Raw genomic sequence first — 20,540 nt, forward strand, 5'->3', positions numbered from 1 at the left:
AGAAAGAATATAAGCCTCTCGTCAGACTACCGGAACATGATCATAAAGCCAGACACGATTAAATAATGCCAATAGAGAAGCTTTATCACGACCGGCTAGATGACGTAACATAGTATGCAATCAGAACCTGGAGCAACATCCTTAGTAGCTGAAAGGACATAATCTAGTTCTTTAGCAGTAAAAGGGTGATTAGAAGGGTCGTTCAGCTTGCTGTTTGTAGCTAAGGAAGTTCGGTTAAGAATGGGTAGAGCTAGAGACAGTCGCAAAATAACTACCTAATTAATTTTCTATTTGTCATTAACGAGGAGAGCTGGGACACAGCGGTATATTAGTGTTGCAAACGGCGAATTTTGGACCAAACAGCAGTCATCGAAATACAGGTAGTTAACGTGGAGACAAATTCATGCCAACTACGACGTTTATCCTGGTGAATCAGGTGTCGGAATCGAGCACGAAGCTGACGAAACTGTGCCAAATTATAATCAGTTGAAAAACATGTAAATCAGAGAAAGCACGACGTCGCACAAAAATAGGATGACAACTACCAGGGGACTACCAAGGAATTCGGTAATGATTTGGTACGCAAGAAGAAATAGAAGAATCAGCAACTGCCAGCAAACTTTGCCGAAATAAGGCAGTATGTTCATCAATAGAGAGGTGGGAACATAGCCAAAAGTAAAGTTTGGGAGAATTGAGCCCAATCCGCACGACACAAATTGTAAGTAGACTGGTGAGTGTTCGCAGACCATGAAGGACTATGGATAAATGGTCACCACCACACAAGTCAGGATGAACACTCCAGGTGAGAACAGTTAATTGCGGCCTACAAATGGAATGATCCATGTGCGATACGGTGCTTGTGGCAATGGTAAAGTACGTAGGACTGCCATCATTAAGTAAAAGATGAAGCATGTCAAGAAAGGCAGTAATTTCTCGACCTCGAACCTCTGTCAGAGGTGAATTTCACAAGCGATAGTAAGCATTAAAATCACCAACATGAACTACAGGTCGTGGTAGCTGGCGATAAAGTTGTTCCAGATCATGTATTGTGAAGTGATCATGACAAGTAATATAAATACTGCGAAAAGGTAATTGGCTGTTGGAGAAAAACTCGAACGGCAACGACCTGTAAGCTACTTTGAAGATGCAGGAGTGAGGAATGGTAGGTGTTCCACGACAACAACTGTCACTTCCTGCAGAACGGCCATACGTAACTTTGAAATGCCTATAGAGACTATAACCCGAAATGACAAACTAATGTGTTGGAGTAAAATGAGTTTCCTGAAAGCAAAAGAGGACAGAACGAATGGTACGGAGCAGGTGCTTGAATTCGAAATGACTGAAAAAGCCATTTGAATTCCACTGGAATAAAACCATCAAGGTTGAGAAGGGTGTTAAGATTGAAATGAACTTGTTTTTTTCTTCTTCTCAATGAAAATAAATTGATCAAGGTTATCCACCACCATATAGCAAGAAAGAGATGAATCATTATGATGAAGACTGCCACGTAGACTAAAAAATTTAGGCTTTTTATCAGCAAGAAGGCTAGCAGATTTTACTCTTTGGGATTTTCTTTTTGGTAAAATGACTCCTTGGAAGGGGTCACGGGTCCCATAAAGAACTAGAGTCCCAACCGATTTGGTATGAGAATCAAAACTCGGAGTTCTGTTTCCAATGCTCTTTGGCACCAGTTGAGGAGGATGCGCTATCTACATCGACGCAGGTGTAAATGGGAGTTTGGAACTAATCCGTGTACCTATATCTACCGTCTGGGTAGACTGAGTAGTTTGGAAGAGACCTCGACTGTCTAGATACCTTGAGATTTGGTTGCAGGACTACCGAAGTACAACTAACTGCAAAAGAATGGGTAGACTGTAACAGTCTGCGTGCGTCAGTAGCGGAAACTTTCTCAGTAACATTAATTCATGAATCCTTTCTCAAGTTCAATGATGGGAGCTCAGATACACGAAAGGTAAGAATATAGGAAGGGTAGACCTAAGAACGCCATTCAGTTTCTTTTAATTCGTTTAACATCAATTACATGTTGGTCGTAGAGCTTATCTTAGTTGTTCTTCGCTGACATTTGAAGATCAAAGTAAATAATGACGTCTCGATTAGTGTACAGTTGACTATAAGCTTCGACTAGAACAGAGACAGGTTCCAATGACGTACAATTCAATTAGGACTGCTTGTCGGTTACAGTATGCACTAATAAGATGCCATTGCGTAATTTCTTAATATGCTTAGAGGGGAAAGGTATCCGTGGCTACATGCAAGAGCTGCTTATAACGAAAGGTCACAATTTATTTAAACAGCCTAAAGTACCACTGGGTCGATCTTTGATTATTTTAAAAATCACGTCTGTTCACTTCCTGAGCAGGGCGAATTATGATGCGTAGCTATATTGATAAAATAATCCAAATCTCCTCCACTTTCTCTTCAGGGTTCTAGAGCTCTATGAAGCAACCAGTGTCTCTGGATCGCCCTATGTCAGCAGCTGAGTCACAGCTTGAAGTAAGAAGACGAACTATTGAAATGAGACAGAACCATTTCCGCCCCTGACTGATAAATACTGATTGTGGAGATCGCCGTCCCACCGACTGAGGAATCATATTAGACCGCTTCATATTAGACTTTCACAAGGTGCATTCCAGCTTCCTCTTTCAAGGCATCACTCTGTTAAGAGTCTTCATCCCGGCGAAATTAAAATACCGCTAATTTTACAGTAATTATGTGATATCTTCAAATAGATAAAAGATAATTGAAATATGGAACAAGAGCGCCCTAGACAATATTAATTTACATGAGAAACCGTTATCACAACTCACTTATCTGCTTTCGATTTCGAGCCATTTTGAAAATCGGCATTTATTTTCGCGTTTCTAAAAAGCTGGAAACGGAAAGCCGCTAGGTGACTTGTGATAACGGTACCTCACGCAAAATAATATTGTCTAGGGCGCTCTTGTTCCATATTTCAATTATCTTTTATCTATTGGAAGATATCACATAATTACTGTAAAATTAGCGGTATTTTAATTTCGTCGGGATGAAGACTCTTAAGTCACTTGAATTCGGGTTTGAATATCAATGCGAAACATATCTAGAGTTGTAACATTAACCGTAAGCCAAGAGACACAAACAACAAAGAGATGCAAAAAAGAAAGAAAGAAAAAAATCCGTTAAAAAGAAAAGGACAATCAGGAGAACAAGAAGCTACTGTAGTGTAATGCTGGGAGATGGAAACTCTACTTTCTAAGTCTAGCAAAATTGGTTAAGCTTTAAATAATGCAATAACTAATAAATGCATAATAATTTTGGAATGTAGGCAAATTAGTACATACAAAATATTATTAAATAAATCAAGTTGGTTACCGAAACCTTATTTATTGTTAACTATTCTGTGAGACTGACTCACACTCGAAACTCTATTATACACATAATTTGAAACTGAAATACGAAAAGTTAAAAATTGAAACTCATTGGATAGATTTTGTATACAAAATTCACGTTGATTACTGTGAACTTCCCTGCTAGCAGAAATTTTTCTTCAATGAAGATTCCTGTTATTAAGGAAATATTTAAACTGTTTTAAAATTAATTATTCTACTTTTTTTCACAATGTATCAAGTGACAAAATACAATAAAAACACTTACCGTGTGGAACTTTTCTGTCTTTCTCATTGAATTTACACTAGAAATAAACGCAGAGGCCTGAGAATTTTCTTCATTTCTAGCCAAGTAGTTACCTTCCCATTTCCTTGACTGACCCCAATTTGGTCGCTTTCCATTCAACACGGAGGCAGCTGAAATCTACAAAGAAAATAAAGACTTACTATTTTCTAAGAAAATAAGACTTACTATTAGAAGAAACTTTTTAAAATTACAAAACCACGAAGTATATTACTTGTTAACGTTTCTTGCAAATGAAAATTTTCATTTTAACATCCCACGATTGTGCCCTTTAGGCTAAGGAAGACAGAGGCAAGTGAGCGATGATGGAAGAATTGGTGGAATGACAATGCAGGAGGAAATAGAAGTATACCGAAAAAACTACGAACACGATTTTGTCCATCACTAACTTACTTGGCCGAAGATCGAACCAGGGAACCCACGCACCAGAGGTAAGCTCTCTACCACTGAGCTATCATGTGTCCTTTAACTTCTCTTGAGCTTGTTTTGACATGCCAAGGCAAAAGAATACCGAAGACTCAATGAATTGAGTTGTTGAGTTTAACCGTTCAGCAGGGAGGCTATATGAGACGTAGACCTACTGATTAACATGGAATCCGAACCACATGAGCTCTTGCCGGGAATCGAACCCGGGTCTCCCAAGCCAAAGGCGCGTACGCTAACCGCTTAGCCACGAAGGAGCTCTGCGAAGACTAAAGAAGTTAAGGGACAGAAATCTTGTTCTTCACCAGAGTAAGGACAAACACGAAGGATAGATGTGTAATTCAAGCAAGTTTATTCATCAAGTTTACTAGAGCTTTCGAAACTTGAGTAACTTAATGTAAACCTGTGTAAATATTAAAATTTGTTATCTATATTGTTACATCGTTAAAGACTTCATCAATATTTCGATCACTTCCTTTACTACGGACTTCATCAGGATAAAAACTTCTACTTACAGGTCAGTGCGAGTATCTTGCATTTGTATAATTTCTTCTTCGCTTCTTTTCTTTTATGGCAATTTATATTTTAATTTGTGGAAAAGCAAAAACTGCCTTCGTTGAACGTACAGGTAAATATAGTTCATTTTACCAGGTATCATTTCCAATAAAATGCAGAAGATGATGCGCTCAATTACCAAACTTCTACACAATAAACAATTTATCTCACTTAATATTTCGGCATTTTCCTGATGTAATTTGAGATGAAAAAATTCTGTATGTAGCAGGCACAAGTTCTAATGAAAACATTGTAGTTTATTATAATATGGACTATACACATGATCCAAATAAATGAAACTGTAGGTAAGACACGAACCACCGTTTATCAAGACATTCTTTGACGAAATTTAAACCATATTTAGGCCTAATATAAAATGACTCAAAGACTCGACTTTCAAGATAAAGAATTTGAAGAAATTTGGCACCTTCTTCCACAGTAAGGGATTTAGTCGAAATATTAAGTCATTAATCACACAAATATCCAGATAACAAGTTTTCTTATTCACTTAGTACAATTTACATAAAATACAGTCTATTACATTTTAATGTAAACGTATTGGTCTACACATGAAATCATAACCAACAGGAAATCTCTCTTCTATCTTATATTTCCCTAAGTTCTATGGCTAAACATGAACAGGCTTATTACTGTTCCCATAAATCAGGGATAGCAAATGTTTCAGTCGTGGTCTACCAGTTGACCGGCAAAATTGTGAGAGGTAGTCCGCGATGGTCTGTGTTATACTGTCTGTATCGATCACTATTATTGTTTTATCAGTTCCTCTGACGGGCTAGTGAACGAATAAGTAGACCGCCAGTGATTTCTCAAATGAAAAGTAACTCTCAAACATAAAAAGGTTGGTCATCCCTGCCACAGATCTTTGTAACACATTGATAAGAAAACTAACTATTGTGCCTTTAACTATATTTATCATGTGAAAATTTTCCCGAGCAGAGCAAACTTTTCAATGATAAATGAAGTTAGTTTTATTATTAATTAAATAGTAATGTATCTAACATTCTTCTCTTTAGATTGTAACATACATTAACCACAAATCGAACATGTTATAATTCCTGGTTCTTTGATCGAGGCAACAATACAATGTAATTAGCTCTTACAAACACAAAACAACGTGTCTCATTATTTTACTACTTCTACTATCCCAATAGTATATATTAAGTACAAGACAAGGTTTGTTTGCTTGTGTTTAACGTCCCTTTAAAGCACCGAGACTATGTTACATGTGGACCTAAGTGAGCTCCCTCGTAGCTCTATGGTTAATGTATGCATCTTCGGCGCAGAAGACTCGAGTTCGATTCCCGGCGAAAGCGCGTATGGTTCGGATTCTAAGTTATGCTATAGCTCCACATCTCATACAGCCTCGCTGCTGAAGGATATGCTAAATTTCAATCCAATCCAAATATGAACTTAAATTTAATGTGGGATCCCCAACCATACATCCTCCACAGGATATCGAACCTCTATTCTCCTGTATTAAAGACACGAAAAGTCCACGAAGCTCAAAACAAGTTCGTAAGACGAAAATGAACTGATACGAACTTTCCACTCTACATATTGCGACTGTATTCTTAATGGGTGTTGAATGTCTGCGCAATCTATGTTTTTTTAGCTAATTGATTTATAAGAAATATTTTGCTGTTCATTTTGAAATGAACTTGGATTTTAATGATTTAATTTTACTAATTTCTTCCTTCAACTCTACTTAAATGTCCCTTACTTCATGAAAATTAAATTTTGTTATATTTAATTTTAATATTTAATAATTGAATTTAAATAATATTAAACTCATACATAATACAAATTTATTTTGAAAAAGCAAGGAACATTTAACTAGACTCTAAGAGCTCAGTAAAATAACATTATTCTACCTTAGTTCAAAGAAAAAAGAAAATAATTCCCGGTTATATAAATCAACGGGTCTAAAAAGTAATCAAGGCGTAGGCATTAAACATTAAGGCTCAACACTATGCACCCACTATTATTATCTATATATTAAAATGTCCGGTTTATATGTTTGTGGTCAACCCTTTCGACAGTGAGTTCTTGATAACCATAGGTTCTAGAAAGATGCAGTTTTCACTGATCGATTGCAAATTTTATGTAGATTGTTCAGTTCTAATTGAATGTTTAAAAAATGGCCGTTACTTCTTTGTTACATTTTTCAGGTGTACACTGAAAGTGTTGAAATTTTTTAAAAAAGTATAATATCCTATGAGTTATACATTCCAACACCACACATTTGTATATGGGATTAGTATATCTCTCCGGTGTTTGTTTCATGGCCAAATAAGAAAAAACGAAGGATAACCATTTCTCTAGTCTAACCAGGGATGATATCGAAACTGCACCTTGAATTGGAAGACATTCTATATATTTCCTGATAGGAGATCTCGAGCAAGTTCCAAAACAGGTATTCGTTTCTTGCCCGGAAGTAACCCCGCCTTTGCAGGGGCTAAAATATATAGAACATTTTGACCTATTTTCTATAGCAGGTGTACATAAAGTACGTTGCTACCCCTAAAAGTTGAAACCTATACTAAAACGCCGAAACACCTGTTTCATCATTTTAAAAGCATAATTTAACGAGATGAAAATATTTGCCCCAGGGTCTCCGCAGGGTCCCAGGTGGGTTCCAACTCAAAATTTCCAATTGAAAAGAGGGGCAAGTAGCATATCGTTTGAAAGCTAGTGTTAAAACAAAAACGATAGCAGAAGTCTCACAGCTCAATACAAACTTTGTGCGAAATGGCGGAAGATTCAAAATTTGAAAACAGTCTGCAGGTAACAGTGCATGGCCACCACTAGAATTTCAAAACGGTGAAACAGGTGTCAAAATTCTAAAACACGTGTTTCATTATTTGAAAAGTGCTATTTATCGAAATGATAATGTTTACCCCATAGTCCCCGCAGGGTCCCAGGTGGGGTCCAACTCAAAATTGGGAATTGAAAAGAGGGGCAAGTAGCATATCGTTTGAAAGCTATCCAGCTACAACTTACCGACAGCCCGTCTGGTAGAAGCGAACTAGAAACCTCTAGACCGCATGGCTGTTTTGCATTTACAAGTGTCGTTTTGATGTGAAGAACCACATAGTTCGACAATTGTTTCAAAGCTTTAGGTGTAAGATGTGGTCATGAACTTTAAGATTCAGCATGTAGACGTAGTGTAAACACCCCACCATTACACCATTTTGCACAGGATTGGCATAGAGACGAATGATTGGTTCCTTACGCTGTCTGTTTTGAGAAACTTTGAAAGAAAATACTACTTAACCCATTTGAAAATGTGTAGTTTGACCGCTGCCCGCATATAGGGACTCCAGGACATACGTTTTCATTTCTATACATTGAACGTTTGCAATGACGAATTTAGAAAGCCAGTAACCCTGACTTATAGCCTGTGATTAGCTTGAATGAAAAGTTGTGTTAGTCAATTTGCAATAACGTTGACTTACACCTAGAAAATTGATTCTTTAGATTGCAAAGAAGGTTCACAAGCTCATCAAGTTGATGGTGACAAACTATGTTCTCCAGGACATTACAATGACCGTAGACGATTATGTTACGTTCGAAGATAATACTCAATTCCAGCCCTTGGACACGGCATCAAGTCAACAAGGAACTGCTTCGGGTACCGAAGACGATCCTGATTACGACTACCTGGAACCAAATCCTTCTCAGGAAACCACATTTTGGAGATCATGAAATGAAACGAAATTGAGACATACTGTAGCAGCTTATAACAACGCATCCAGTGGTTGCAAACTCAAGGATGTGAAACGTGTAGCAAGAGTTGACATCTGTACAAGTGACATCATTCGGATGAAATTATTCCTGGACAAGGATCCTAGCGGACCAAGCTAGCAGAACTCCGAGAATCTGTCAAAGCATGGTGCAAAAATAAACGCGCTGCTCCGAATTTTTTTCAGGATCACTGAAGAAGGCATTGCCGTGGAAGCCTTGGAACAATCGTGGAAGCTAGGGGTTACTGGTTTCAAGGCATCCCGATTCTGGATCCGCCGACTATTGAGAGAAATGAACTGGGGTTCCAGGAAAATCACAAAAATCATGACAATGGCAGCCAGCACAAAAGCACTGGAACGTTCAAACAAATTCGACAGCTATATTCAACAAATCAGGTGGGAGACTGAAGAGGATAACTACAACCTTGATCAAATTGTGAATCTTGATCAAAGTGGATTCAATTATGAATTACTAACACCACGAACTCTAACTCAGCGTGGAGTAAAAGATGTCGAAAGTAAGATGCGAATCAAAAGTGACATTCTTACACAGTCCAGGAAGCGATTTCGGCATCAGAAAAGCTCGTGGGCCCGACTGTCATTGTGCTCCGCGAACCATCCGGGAAATTTGGATCAAGGGTCCAATGTAAAATCCCTCAGATTCCTGGAGTCATAATCAGAGCCAACAAGTCAGGAATGATGACAAAGGCAATATTAAAGGAATACCTGCCACATCTTGTTCGAGACGTTGCAACTCCGTGTCTTTTGTTGAAGGACGACGCAGCCATCATGAGAGATCCGGACTTGTATCAAGAGTGTCCTGACTTACATCCAGGAACAATCACTCCAGGCAGTTCTTCCTATGGACAGCCATTCGATGTGATATATTCTTTACAGAAAAATGATGGTGAACCGTGCCCACAAGCATGTTCGGAATGAAGGACTTGGAGACAAGCTAGACATGACAAATCGGTATTCCAGTGCTCACTGGATTGGAGTAACACGATATCAGTTGGAATCATCCAGATTCCAAGATATGATCAAGTACGCTTTCGGAAAATGTGGATATATCGACCTTCCTGATGATTTTAGTAACCAGTCAGTGAGAGACTTGTCTTTCAGTTTCTACACAAAGGATCCAGCTTTCTCGACATGTTCAATTTCGGACGACGAACACTGCATGGAGAAGAGTCTTATTCAGTGCAGTTGGTGTCTCCAACCACTGTGTTTTTATCACTTCTTCATGAACAATAGCATGGCCGCACTCCTCCACGAGACACTCAAGCCTCACTATCACGCCGTAGAGTGATCGTCATGCATATGGACCTCGTACCTGCATAACAAAGATACAGTCCTGGTAGCTACCACGTTGCTACGACCGTGGCGTGTGACTTACGTGGCTCTCACACATAGACCAGAACAAAAGCCAAGCTTCAGCAAACAATATTCCACGAAGCCGTGTCTTCTAGACTGCTTCTACCAGACAGGTCGTTGGAAAGTTGAAGAACGATGGCTTATAAACGATATACTTTTTTGAAGATTTTCCAAATGAAAACTTCGAGGTAGACTCCGTATAGGACTCTACGAGGTCCCTGGGGCAAACATTTTCATTTAGATAAATTGCACGTTTTAAATACTGTAACACATGTTTTACAATTTTGACACCTGTATCACAGTTTTGGAATTCTAGTGGAGGCCATGCACTGTTAGCTGCAGACTGTTTTCAAATTTTGAATCTTCCGCTATTTCATACAGAGATTGCATTCAGCTGTGAAACTGCTGTTATCGTTTTTCTTTTAACACTAGCTTCCAAACGATATGCTAATTGGCCCCCTTTTCAATTGCCAATTTTGAGTTGGACCCCACCTGGGACCCAGCGCGGACCATGGGGTAAACATTATCATTTCGATAAATAGCACTTTTCAAATAATGAAACACGTGTTTTAGAATTTTGACACCTGTATCACAGTTTTGGATTTCTAGTGGTGGCCATGCACTGTTACCTGCAGACTGTTTTCAAATTTTGAATCTTCCGCCATTTCGCACAGAGTTTGATTAGAGCTGTGAGACTTCTGTTATCGTTTTTCTTTTAACACTAGCTTTCAAACGATATGCTACTTGTCCCTCTTTTCAATTGAAAATTTTGAGTTGGACCCCACCTGGGACCCTGCGGAGACACTGGGACAAATATTTTCACATCGTTAAATTATGCTTTTAAAATGATGAAACAGGTGTTTCGGCGTTTTAGCATAGGTTTCAACTTTTAGGGGTAGCAACGTACTTTATGTACACCTGCTATAGAAAATAGGTCAAAATGATCTATATATTTTAGCCCCTGCAAAGGCGGGGTCACTTTCGGGCACGAAACGAACACCTGTTTTGGAACTTGCTCGAGAAGTCCTACAAGGAAATAAATAGAATGTCTTCCAATTCAAGGTGCAGTTTCGATATCATCCCTGGTAAGACGAATCTTCATTGTTTGAAGTGTTCTGCCCGTTGAAAACCATATATCACTGACATTATAATTAATTGTGTATGTAATGTATTTGCTTATTACATACTACATGCAAGAAGAAAGAAAACACTGATCATACATGAATTGGAAACTCCAACCGGAAATACGCTCGAATCTTGCAAACGATGCGAGATATTGAAAAAATCTCTCCTCTATGGTATCCCTGCCGATTTTTATCAAGGAGTCTTTCACTTGTGTCTGTAAAGTGACATGTATATATGTTGTGAGGAATGACAAAGAGATTCATGCTCATATGTGAATAATGCGCTGTGTAAAGAGCGCGGGTTCAACTAGTTATCATTATAAATAACTTATAACAAACATAACTTATAAATAACCGTATCCAATAAAGTGATAGTTTACCGTATTGGGTACATGAGGTAAGAATATTCTATTCAATGTATTAGCTTTGAAATAAGCTTCATGATTTCAGTAAGTTTTTACGGCAAGTCGTGCGTTTATTTTTAAATTAAACAATTGTTTTGGAATTACTATAAGTAATGTGAACGTCTCTATCAATTAGGAATGGATGATTCATGCCTCTTTACTGCTATTTATTATATCCAGTAGATGTCCGTACTCCAATCCCACGCTGAGATAAAATGTGATTATGTTCTCGAGGAACTACAGCATTCGTTAATCTTTTTGCGATGAACATACAAGAGCAGCCTTCGTACATAGCCCACAGAAGTCTATACGTAAAGCTAGCAGAGAGTTGCAGATGCCGCAAACAACAGTATGCAAGATCTTACGCAAGCGTTTGCGGTGTTACCCGTACCGACTGCAGTTGGTTCAGAAGTTATACCCACAAGACAAGGTAAAGCGCCGTGAGTTTTGTGAGACTATGCAAAATTTCATGGAGGACGACGAAAACTTTCTGACGATCATTTTCAGCGATGAGGCGACATTTCACTTAAGTGGAAAGGCGAATAGACACAATGTAAGGATATGGGGAACCCAGAATTCTCATGCAACTGTAAATGTGGAACGTGACTCACCGAAAATCAATGTTTTTTTTTGTGCAGTATCAGAGCGTCGGGTACACGGTCCGTTCTTCTTTCAGGAACAAACAATTACAGGTGAAAGTTACTTAGTATTGCTACGTAACTGGTTGACTCCGCAACTTCGTAATGCAGAGATAGAAGACTTCGTTCTACAAGATGGAGCGCCGCCACACTGGCATCGTGCTGTACGCAGGTTTCTAAACGAGAACCTCCCAAACCGATGGATAGGGCGCTCTGGAGTCAATGATCAAGTTCTTTGCAAGTGGCCTCCAAGATCACCTGACCTCACTGTTTGTGACTTCTTTCTGTGGGGATTTGTGAAGGACAAAGTGTATGCACTGAACGATCTCCAAGAACATATCAGTGATGCTGTCCACTCCATCACACCGGATATGCTTCACAACGTGTGGTTGGAGCTAGATTACCGCCTCGATATTTCCCGCGTTACAAGTGGCGCGCACACCGAGTGTTTGTGATTTCAATTATTGCTACAAAAACTTTTGGAGTTTATGTATCACTGTTCAAAATTTCAGCAAAATATTCCTTCGCATATTAAATTTACACTAATTTGAAACCTGGGACTGTTTCTGTGCTCACCCTGTACAATCACAATTTTTGGCACCTTGCTAGCTCATATCACATTTAGGTACTGAAAACTTTAACTAACCTTTAACTTTAGCTGAGGCAATTCTTCCTTTGGGAATTTTCTCAGTATCATCCACGCACGCCAGCGTTCATAGATGTATTTCAACTTCGGTACCTCTTTCCGTAACGTATAAGGTGGATCTGGCCACGGAAGTGATCTACCATAGTCCTTCATTGAACTTGCATTTCTGCAAAGAAAATAAAAATAAGTACAACGAAACACAAATCTCTATTTTTTTTCTACTAATATTTTCATTTCTCAATAGAAGGCGCGATTTTAATAGAGAAGCATCCAATAAAAATTCAGTAACTCGTATGTTCTGTCTGGACGGTGGAAACATGCCTATCCACTACAACGTCTCGTTATATTCTAAGTAAGTTGACCAAATAATTAAAAATACGAAGAAGAAATAATCATTTCTCCCGTTTCTACCTACTTTCTTCATTCAATCATTATCATCCATCTCATCATCATTGTCTTCCTTAGCCTTGGAGCATAATCATGGAGCTATAAACTACTAATATTACTACTAATTATGATGATGGTTGTGGTGGTGGTAACGACGACTTGGAGAACTTACGAAGTATTTCATTCTATTACTTACCTTTACGTAATTATGCTCTCAATTTCATATATTGTTTTCACTCGGAAGTTTGTCTTTTATTCAATATTAAATAATTATTTAATCCATCTCCTTTTATTGTCTATCAAAACAAGCTAAACTTTAGCCGACGCTCACATATAGAAAATCAGAGAGAGAGAGAGAGAAAAAAAAGAGGGAATCAGCTAAAACATAAATCTTATCAACAATTTTACAAAAACGTACTTGAAGGTTTGCTGCAGCTTTTGGATGTACGCTCTCCTCTTGTATCTCCTGTAGTACTCCATAATACGAAGAGCAGCCTTCATTTTTTTGTATTTCATTCTGCAAACTGTTCCACGCCATACTTTCTGAAGTAAGATTACTATTCCAGGAATTAATGCACTTCGAGCCTGGAAAGCCAAGACAAATTTTTAATATTACATTATTTAAACTTACTCCCTTCTCACTCGACAAACACCTTCACACACACACACACACACACACACAAACAACAACTTGCTCAAATAATACTGTACATGCAATATTAACTAACAACTAACGAGCATCAAAAAAAGGTACTAAACGGCAAATTACATATAAAAACTCAAAACTGAACGGAAAATTCCAAAAATATGTAACACATCACATGGATTTATTCACATCGAGGACTGAAAATGATTAACTGGTAACGGTAACATTAAATCAAACATCAGCAGAGATAATTGGGAAAACTAAAGAGGATATAAAAGGTTTAAATTACGAATTTATGAATTACATGAATTATACGTGCAAACTCGAATTGCACAAGAAAATCGTATTAATCAAAATTCGTGAAGTGAAATAAAATTTTAGTTTAACGTCTCACAGTTATGCACTTTAGGTTAAAGGAGACGGATGATTGTTGAAACTGAATGATCGTGAAATTAAATTTTTTGTGCTCTCCCACTGGGAATCAAACCAGGGACCATGTGCATTAAAGGTGCACTATCAGCGGGAAGAGCTCAATCAAAATTCCTATCTGAATACAAGTACACAGAACGAATGTTGCAATCAAGGAAGATGAATACTAGTATGATATCAAGAGTATATAAAAAACTTGAAACAGAATTACACACTATAGCTGATAAAACAATGTTAATGGAAGATATTGCGTATTTCACTTCAACATTAAACTACGCTTTTGGAGACAGAAAAATAATTTCTGGACTAAACAAATAATAAAGTTATCTACAATGGAAAAATATATGATAGATACAAATATTAATTTATGGAACATTTCGATATGACAAGGGCGATACTGGATAATGAATAACATACTAACAATGGAGAACTTTTTAAAACGAGAGGTGCTAGTGAATATAATAAATTTTGACTGAACCGAATACGGTTCCACTTTAATTTCTCTTTAGACAAATTTTGGCATGATGTAAACTAGACATGAAATACATCGTACTACAATATGTAATTTCTATCGTAATAACATTTATATATATATATCCATTAGGAAAGTATAACGTTAAAGAAAGAGAGGAAACATACATGAAAAATACAACAAATTAGTACACTGGAAGATAAACAACTTGAACTAGCTATTTTAAAAAGTCGCTAGAACTCGGGTACTACAATACAAACTTTCAAAATTAAATTTAGGGGAAAGGTAAACGGTCGATCTCAAAAATAACAAGCTACCTAAGAGGAAAAATATTCAAGATTACAGCTGAAGAGGGCAAAGACCCACCTTTCAGCGCAAAACGAAGGTCACTTCGATCCCACAGTATATCTGTAAAGATTAAATATATATATATATGAAGTATAAAATATTTGCTGCACTCGAGAAAGTTTCAAATAATTGCAGCAGACAGTAGATAATCATGCTGTAAAGCAATTTCATAGATACAACGTAAAAACAAAAAAGGACTATAGACGTTTTAAATTAGATAAAAGTTTGTAAATCTATAGATACATTTATGGATACATATACAAATATCTATAATCATACGAGTAAATAACTATTTTTCTATAGAAGGAAAATATGATGCACTTCTGTCACCAGTGTGTGCGTGTTTGTGCTTTTAATTTAATTAATACGGCTAATTAAGCCACAATTTTGCCAATTATTTCATCTGGGAGAAGGACCTTTTCTTCTTTCATGAAATACGCCTTACCCTTACTAAAGTACTGACGATGCGAAAGAAAGTCATTTATCAATTAAACAGAAGTAAAACATCCTCAGTTAAATATTCGCGTGAATTTTCAATATTTTTCAATACTACAATTGTGATCCTTATTTAGTCTGATAATGTCAAATAGTTACAGAATAAAACAGACGATTGAATTAATTAACCACTCAACATAGACGAAATTTCCATTATGCCAGTTGTAAAGTTTTTTCCTCTGCAATCATTATTATGTTCAGTATTACAAAGACTAAATGCGTCTTATCTTGAAAATTCAAGAGCCAAAAGTGCAACTGGAGAATACAATTAAAACCGAGTGTCCAGCCTACCGTGTAGGTGAGCTAAACACTATGCTATTGAGTCCTGTGGTCGGTGCTTAGTTGTTCTGACCACAGAACCATATTTCACAACTTCTCTTGTGCTGCGGCAAGCCACTATCTACATTGATAAACACTAATGACATTCAAATTAGATTTTATTTAGAATATTTTTTTTCTTTCTTCATGTTATATCCGCTATAGGTGCAAATTCAACGGAAGTTCAGAGCGAAAGAAGTGTGACTGGATTAGAAATTGAAACTGGCTTTCTATTTGCAGTGCCATGTTAGCAACTACGAGATATCCAGTCCACTCTCTGACCTGTAGTTTTACTCATACGTGTAAGTAACTCAATTAGATTTTCAGCTGCTTAACATATTTATTTCAAACCAGAATACTAAATTATCTTATGTACTGTTGTGAAAATAGGGTCTAATAAAAAAGGCGACTGTGAAGTAGTACCACTTATTACATTTTAAATCTTATGATGGTTGTCACACCTAGTTAAAGTTCGTAAAATATATAATAATAATAAAATATCTAGAATGGTCTTTCGCTTGATCTGAAAACTAATAATAATAATAATAATAATAATAATAATAATAATAATAATAATAATAATAATAATAATAATAATAATAATAATAATAATAATGAATGGTCTTTCGTTTGATTTGGAAAGTTTAGTTATAAAAATATAATAGTATTTAAAACGTTAAAACTGATACCGTTTCGTATGCTATGCGTTCAATTATCAATGATAACATCGAAACTTTAAAATAAGAAAACTATTATTATTATTATTATTATTATTATTATTATAAAAAGTGATCAGTGACATTTTGTTTTTAACACATTAGTAATGTTTAAATGTTCTCTCTTCTTCGTTGGCGACACGGATTCTGAAGGTCCAATTTTGCTCCACTTTTGCACACATATTGCGTGGTAAATTCGCAATGGTGCTTTTAATGTTCCTTTTTAGATCACGAATTGTTCATGGCTTTTTCTCGTAGGCCTGAGATAATACTACAGAAACTAATACAGGGAGAAGGGATCACATGATCTGGGCGGCCAGTTCACACAATTTCTCAACAGAACGCATCTGGGGAAAGTTTTGTGCAATAATAGTGTAATAAATATACTCCATAGTTCTGGATAATCACAATAACATTTTAAAACACTTTATTTTGTTCTGGTCAGAAAAATGTGTTTTAAAATAATAGTGTAATATGGTAAATTCAAATAATGTTTAAGCGTTGATGAACTGAGAATCTCTTCCCACTAATTTACCACAACCCACTGCAGACAGATGTCACAATTTAATCTACTAAATCCAATTAGTGTTGCAAGAACTCGATTTCAAAGTTTGTACGTTCTTAATGGTAAGCCTTATACAAGCACATCAACAATTACACTATTTTTGTGTAAAACATAGAGGAAAAGAAAAGTTTGTTTGAATTTTAAGTACCCATTCCACATATGCACTTTATTGTGCGTTCTAAAGCAAGTAATATATAAATTCGATAACATTTAAATTCTAATGCAGGTAAAAAACTTCTCCAATAGCCTTCTGACTTCTTTAGAAACCATAAAACGATGAGTGTTAGAAGTCAGCTGATCATACAATCTCTATGATACACTATTAGTGACACATTTGTATGCATATTAATGTACGGAGACTCTCTGAAACGTGGGCCAACAGTTTAACCTGAAATCAGGATCACACACACTACCAATGGAGATCGAATTCGAGTCTCCCACACAAAGGACGACAATTTCAGCCATTGAGGCACAAGGAAACTGAATTGTTAATATGTAGCAGTAACTGATAGGTTCATGAGAAAGTAAGCGAGCGAAGAATACAATGTCATAATTTCCTTCTTTTTGTTTTGCGTTATATATTAAATAAATAATAAAAATAAACTTTCCTTTTACATATTAAATTGTCGAAAGAAAACGAATCGGGAAGTGTTAGAAACAATAGGAGAAAACAATTTTACGTTCAACTGAAAAGAGGGGGGGGGGGGGGAAACTGGTTGGCATATTAGCCATAAAGTAACTATTATAACGGGTGTACAAGAAGGTATGGTGATAAGATAAAGAGACGGGCAAGAGGATGGGATCGATAGGTAGAATTAGAAAAGAAAATTTCTATGTGAAGAGGAGGTACATAGAAGCTTATCAGTTGGCGGCAAATGATCTGTCAATAATGGCAGAATGCGTATGAAGATGTGATGATTAAATTGGTTAAGCCTTTGCCGAAGACTTTGTATAATGTAATTTTCAATTGCTTTCCAAAAATACAATCAGCGCTAACTACCAAGTAATGGCATTTAATGAATATCACAGCAGTAGCACCTTTAGTAAATGTATAAGTACATTCTTAAAAATGAAACAATTACCTGCTCTAATGCAAAAATTGTTCTAGGGGATCGGATGAATATTTTGGTATTACCATACATCACATCATTTGAAAATCCATGCTCTTCCAGCAGAATTCTGGTTCCATCCTTATCACTTCCTCCGTGGAAATTGGGCCATGTATACTGAGAGATCATTTTGTACCTAAATAAAGAAGTTATATTGTTTTTCAAGTTTGCACATTTGACATTTAATTATTATATTAACTAAATTTTCTAGTGACATAGGTGATTATAGTCAAGCAATTACCATTTAGAATTGTTGACATTACAATTTTTCTCTACACATTTTTCACAGGTACTCAAAAATAGTATATACTCCTCACTTTTGTGTATTTTACGAAATTTCTCTTTAAATTTTACGTCTGTTGGGAGTTTTGTTTTTTTTTTTAAAAAAAAAGAAAGAAAGAAAGAAAGAAAAAACCAAATGCAACGTAAGTTAAAAGGACTTTTTTTTTTTAAAATGACCTATTTAGCTTGTTAAAACAGTAGTTGCAAAAAGCTTAGCGGAAGAGGACATCGAAATACAGAAGAGTTTCACCGACAGAATCCTTTTCAAATATAATCCAGTTCATGGATGCCATAAGGTGATGCTTTATTTCACTTTTCTTTTGGTCCTTAAAATCTATTTTATGTTTCACCTTCAAGACGATGAGTATATTAAACTTTCAGAAAGCAAGTACGAATTAGGTAGTACATCTAATACTAGATAGTTGACTCAACATTACGAATACTTTCTTAACCTGCCTCTAGGTTTTTTCTCGATTATTCAAAGTTACACAGGATGAAAACTCTCAAACACCACCTTAGCCGCGTTGAAATACCGCTTCTCATGAAATCTGCGAAGTCAAGCACTGTCGGGTTTGCTCAGAGGAAAGCTGGATGATCGCTCGTACTCATCGGATGGTGTCCATCCAGACATAATTACGGACTACCTGGAAGGTCTTAAAAAGGTAACATTAACGGTGAGGGGAGCCGATGTGCTAACTACACATCACCCACATCATCCCAAAGGAAAGTGTCACAAGCCGACTGATAGACACTGGCCCCTAAGCACTGTTGTGCCAGGATTTTAGTTTATGTTTAAAGCATTACTACAAAACTCCTGTTTTCCTTATCCCACGATATTAAATTTGCACACTCATATATGTTGGGTCCTTTTATTTGTTTATTTATGTTAAAGACCCATTTTATCGTACGTACGCAACCTTTTCTTCACAAGTTTCTCTGATCTTTGCCTCACTTATATTTTGAAACATATCAACCAATATTTCCTAAAAACGTTTATTATCCTTCTTAGAGGACGTCACGAAGTTTTGACTAAAAAAACTACTAGACTCGTTTCACATAAGAGAGAAAAAAAATACGTATTTAGATTTGGGCTACACATGAAAAGATGGAGACTCAGTTCTGTAGATCCTCGGTGAATCAACAAACAATAATCAAATTAGGTTCCTTCTGTAACTGAAAAACTATGGCAAAACAATATTGTACATAAAAATGAAATGGTTACCGAATACAGAACTGTAAACAAATTAAGAAACAGAAACAAAATATCAGACATCAGTTAACTTCTTTTGACATTCGAATATAAAAATAGGAAGTCGTTTGTTCAATTCTATTGAAGGTTATTCTCTTCAGATCATTACTATGCATTGAGGCGATTTATAGTTTAATTCATGAGCCTTAAGCTTGCGTCAATACAGTTTGCTACGCCAGCTATAAACTAAATTTTTATTTCTAGACATGATGTATTTCCTTCCCCAGCCACACCATTGTATAAGAAATTGAATATCTTTCTAAAAATAATTACCTAAATGATCGTAAACCTTACACCTAGGTATATTATCAAGACATCCCATGTGCCACTTCGGAGCCAAGTGGGTAATGCGTGTGTTTTTTGTGTAGATGGCCTTGGATTTAATTTCCGGGGCGGGAATGCAAAGGCAAGTAGTGATTCGGATCCTACATTAAGCAGAAGGTTCGGTCTCCTATAGCTATGGTGTTAATAAGGAACATACTGAAGACAATTTAAGTATATACTTATGTACTGAGAACAGAAACCAGACACAAATTAAATTCAAGCTGAAAGTAATTGCGAAGTTAAAATTAATCCCTGGAACTATTGCACCATGGAAAAATGCTGTAAAAATACTTACCTCTTCAAAAACCTATCGTATCGTTGCCTATAACAAAATCCTGCTCGTCTAACTCTTACATTCTCAATCAAGCCCAAGTAGTTGACCTGGTGTCGTATTCTTTCTTCATCAAATATGGAAGGTGATTTGTGATCATTTGGCTTAATGCAACGTACGTAGTACGGCTCCTTGGATGTCAAGTTCTTCACCAAGGCAATCATCGAATTCTTGAACAATGTGCCTGCGGTTTGAGGCCTTTTTGTCGTCTAATATAAAAATAAATAAATAAAATAAAATTTACAACAATG

At 36.5% G+C, this 20,540-nt stretch overlaps 1 protein-coding gene across 1 annotated transcript in view; it reads right to left on the reverse strand.

Annotated features, from left to right (window-relative positions):
- Myo31DF (Unconventional myosin ID) overlaps positions 1 to 20,540 on the reverse strand; it is an 86,818-nt gene that overhangs the window by 9,756 nt on the left and 56,522 nt on the right. The window contains exons 11-15 of the mRNA XM_081739810.1: positions 20,254 to 20,498; positions 18,077 to 18,239; positions 13,424 to 13,590; positions 12,619 to 12,784; positions 3,655 to 3,810 (exon numbers count right to left, since the gene is read on the reverse strand). Coding sequence (XP_081595936.1) covers positions 3,655 to 3,810; positions 12,619 to 12,784; positions 13,424 to 13,590; positions 18,077 to 18,239; positions 20,254 to 20,498 — 897 coding nt within the window. The remainder of the gene's footprint in view (positions 1 to 3,654; positions 3,811 to 12,618; positions 12,785 to 13,423; positions 13,591 to 18,076; positions 18,240 to 20,253; positions 20,499 to 20,540) is intronic.

Source organism: Thermobia domestica, chromosome 15 (genome assembly GCF_964235325.1).
Source record: "Thermobia domestica chromosome 15, izTheDome1.hap1.1, whole genome shotgun sequence".
NCBI classification, from domain to species: Eukaryota; Metazoa; Arthropoda; class Insecta; order Zygentoma; family Lepismatidae; genus Thermobia; species Thermobia domestica.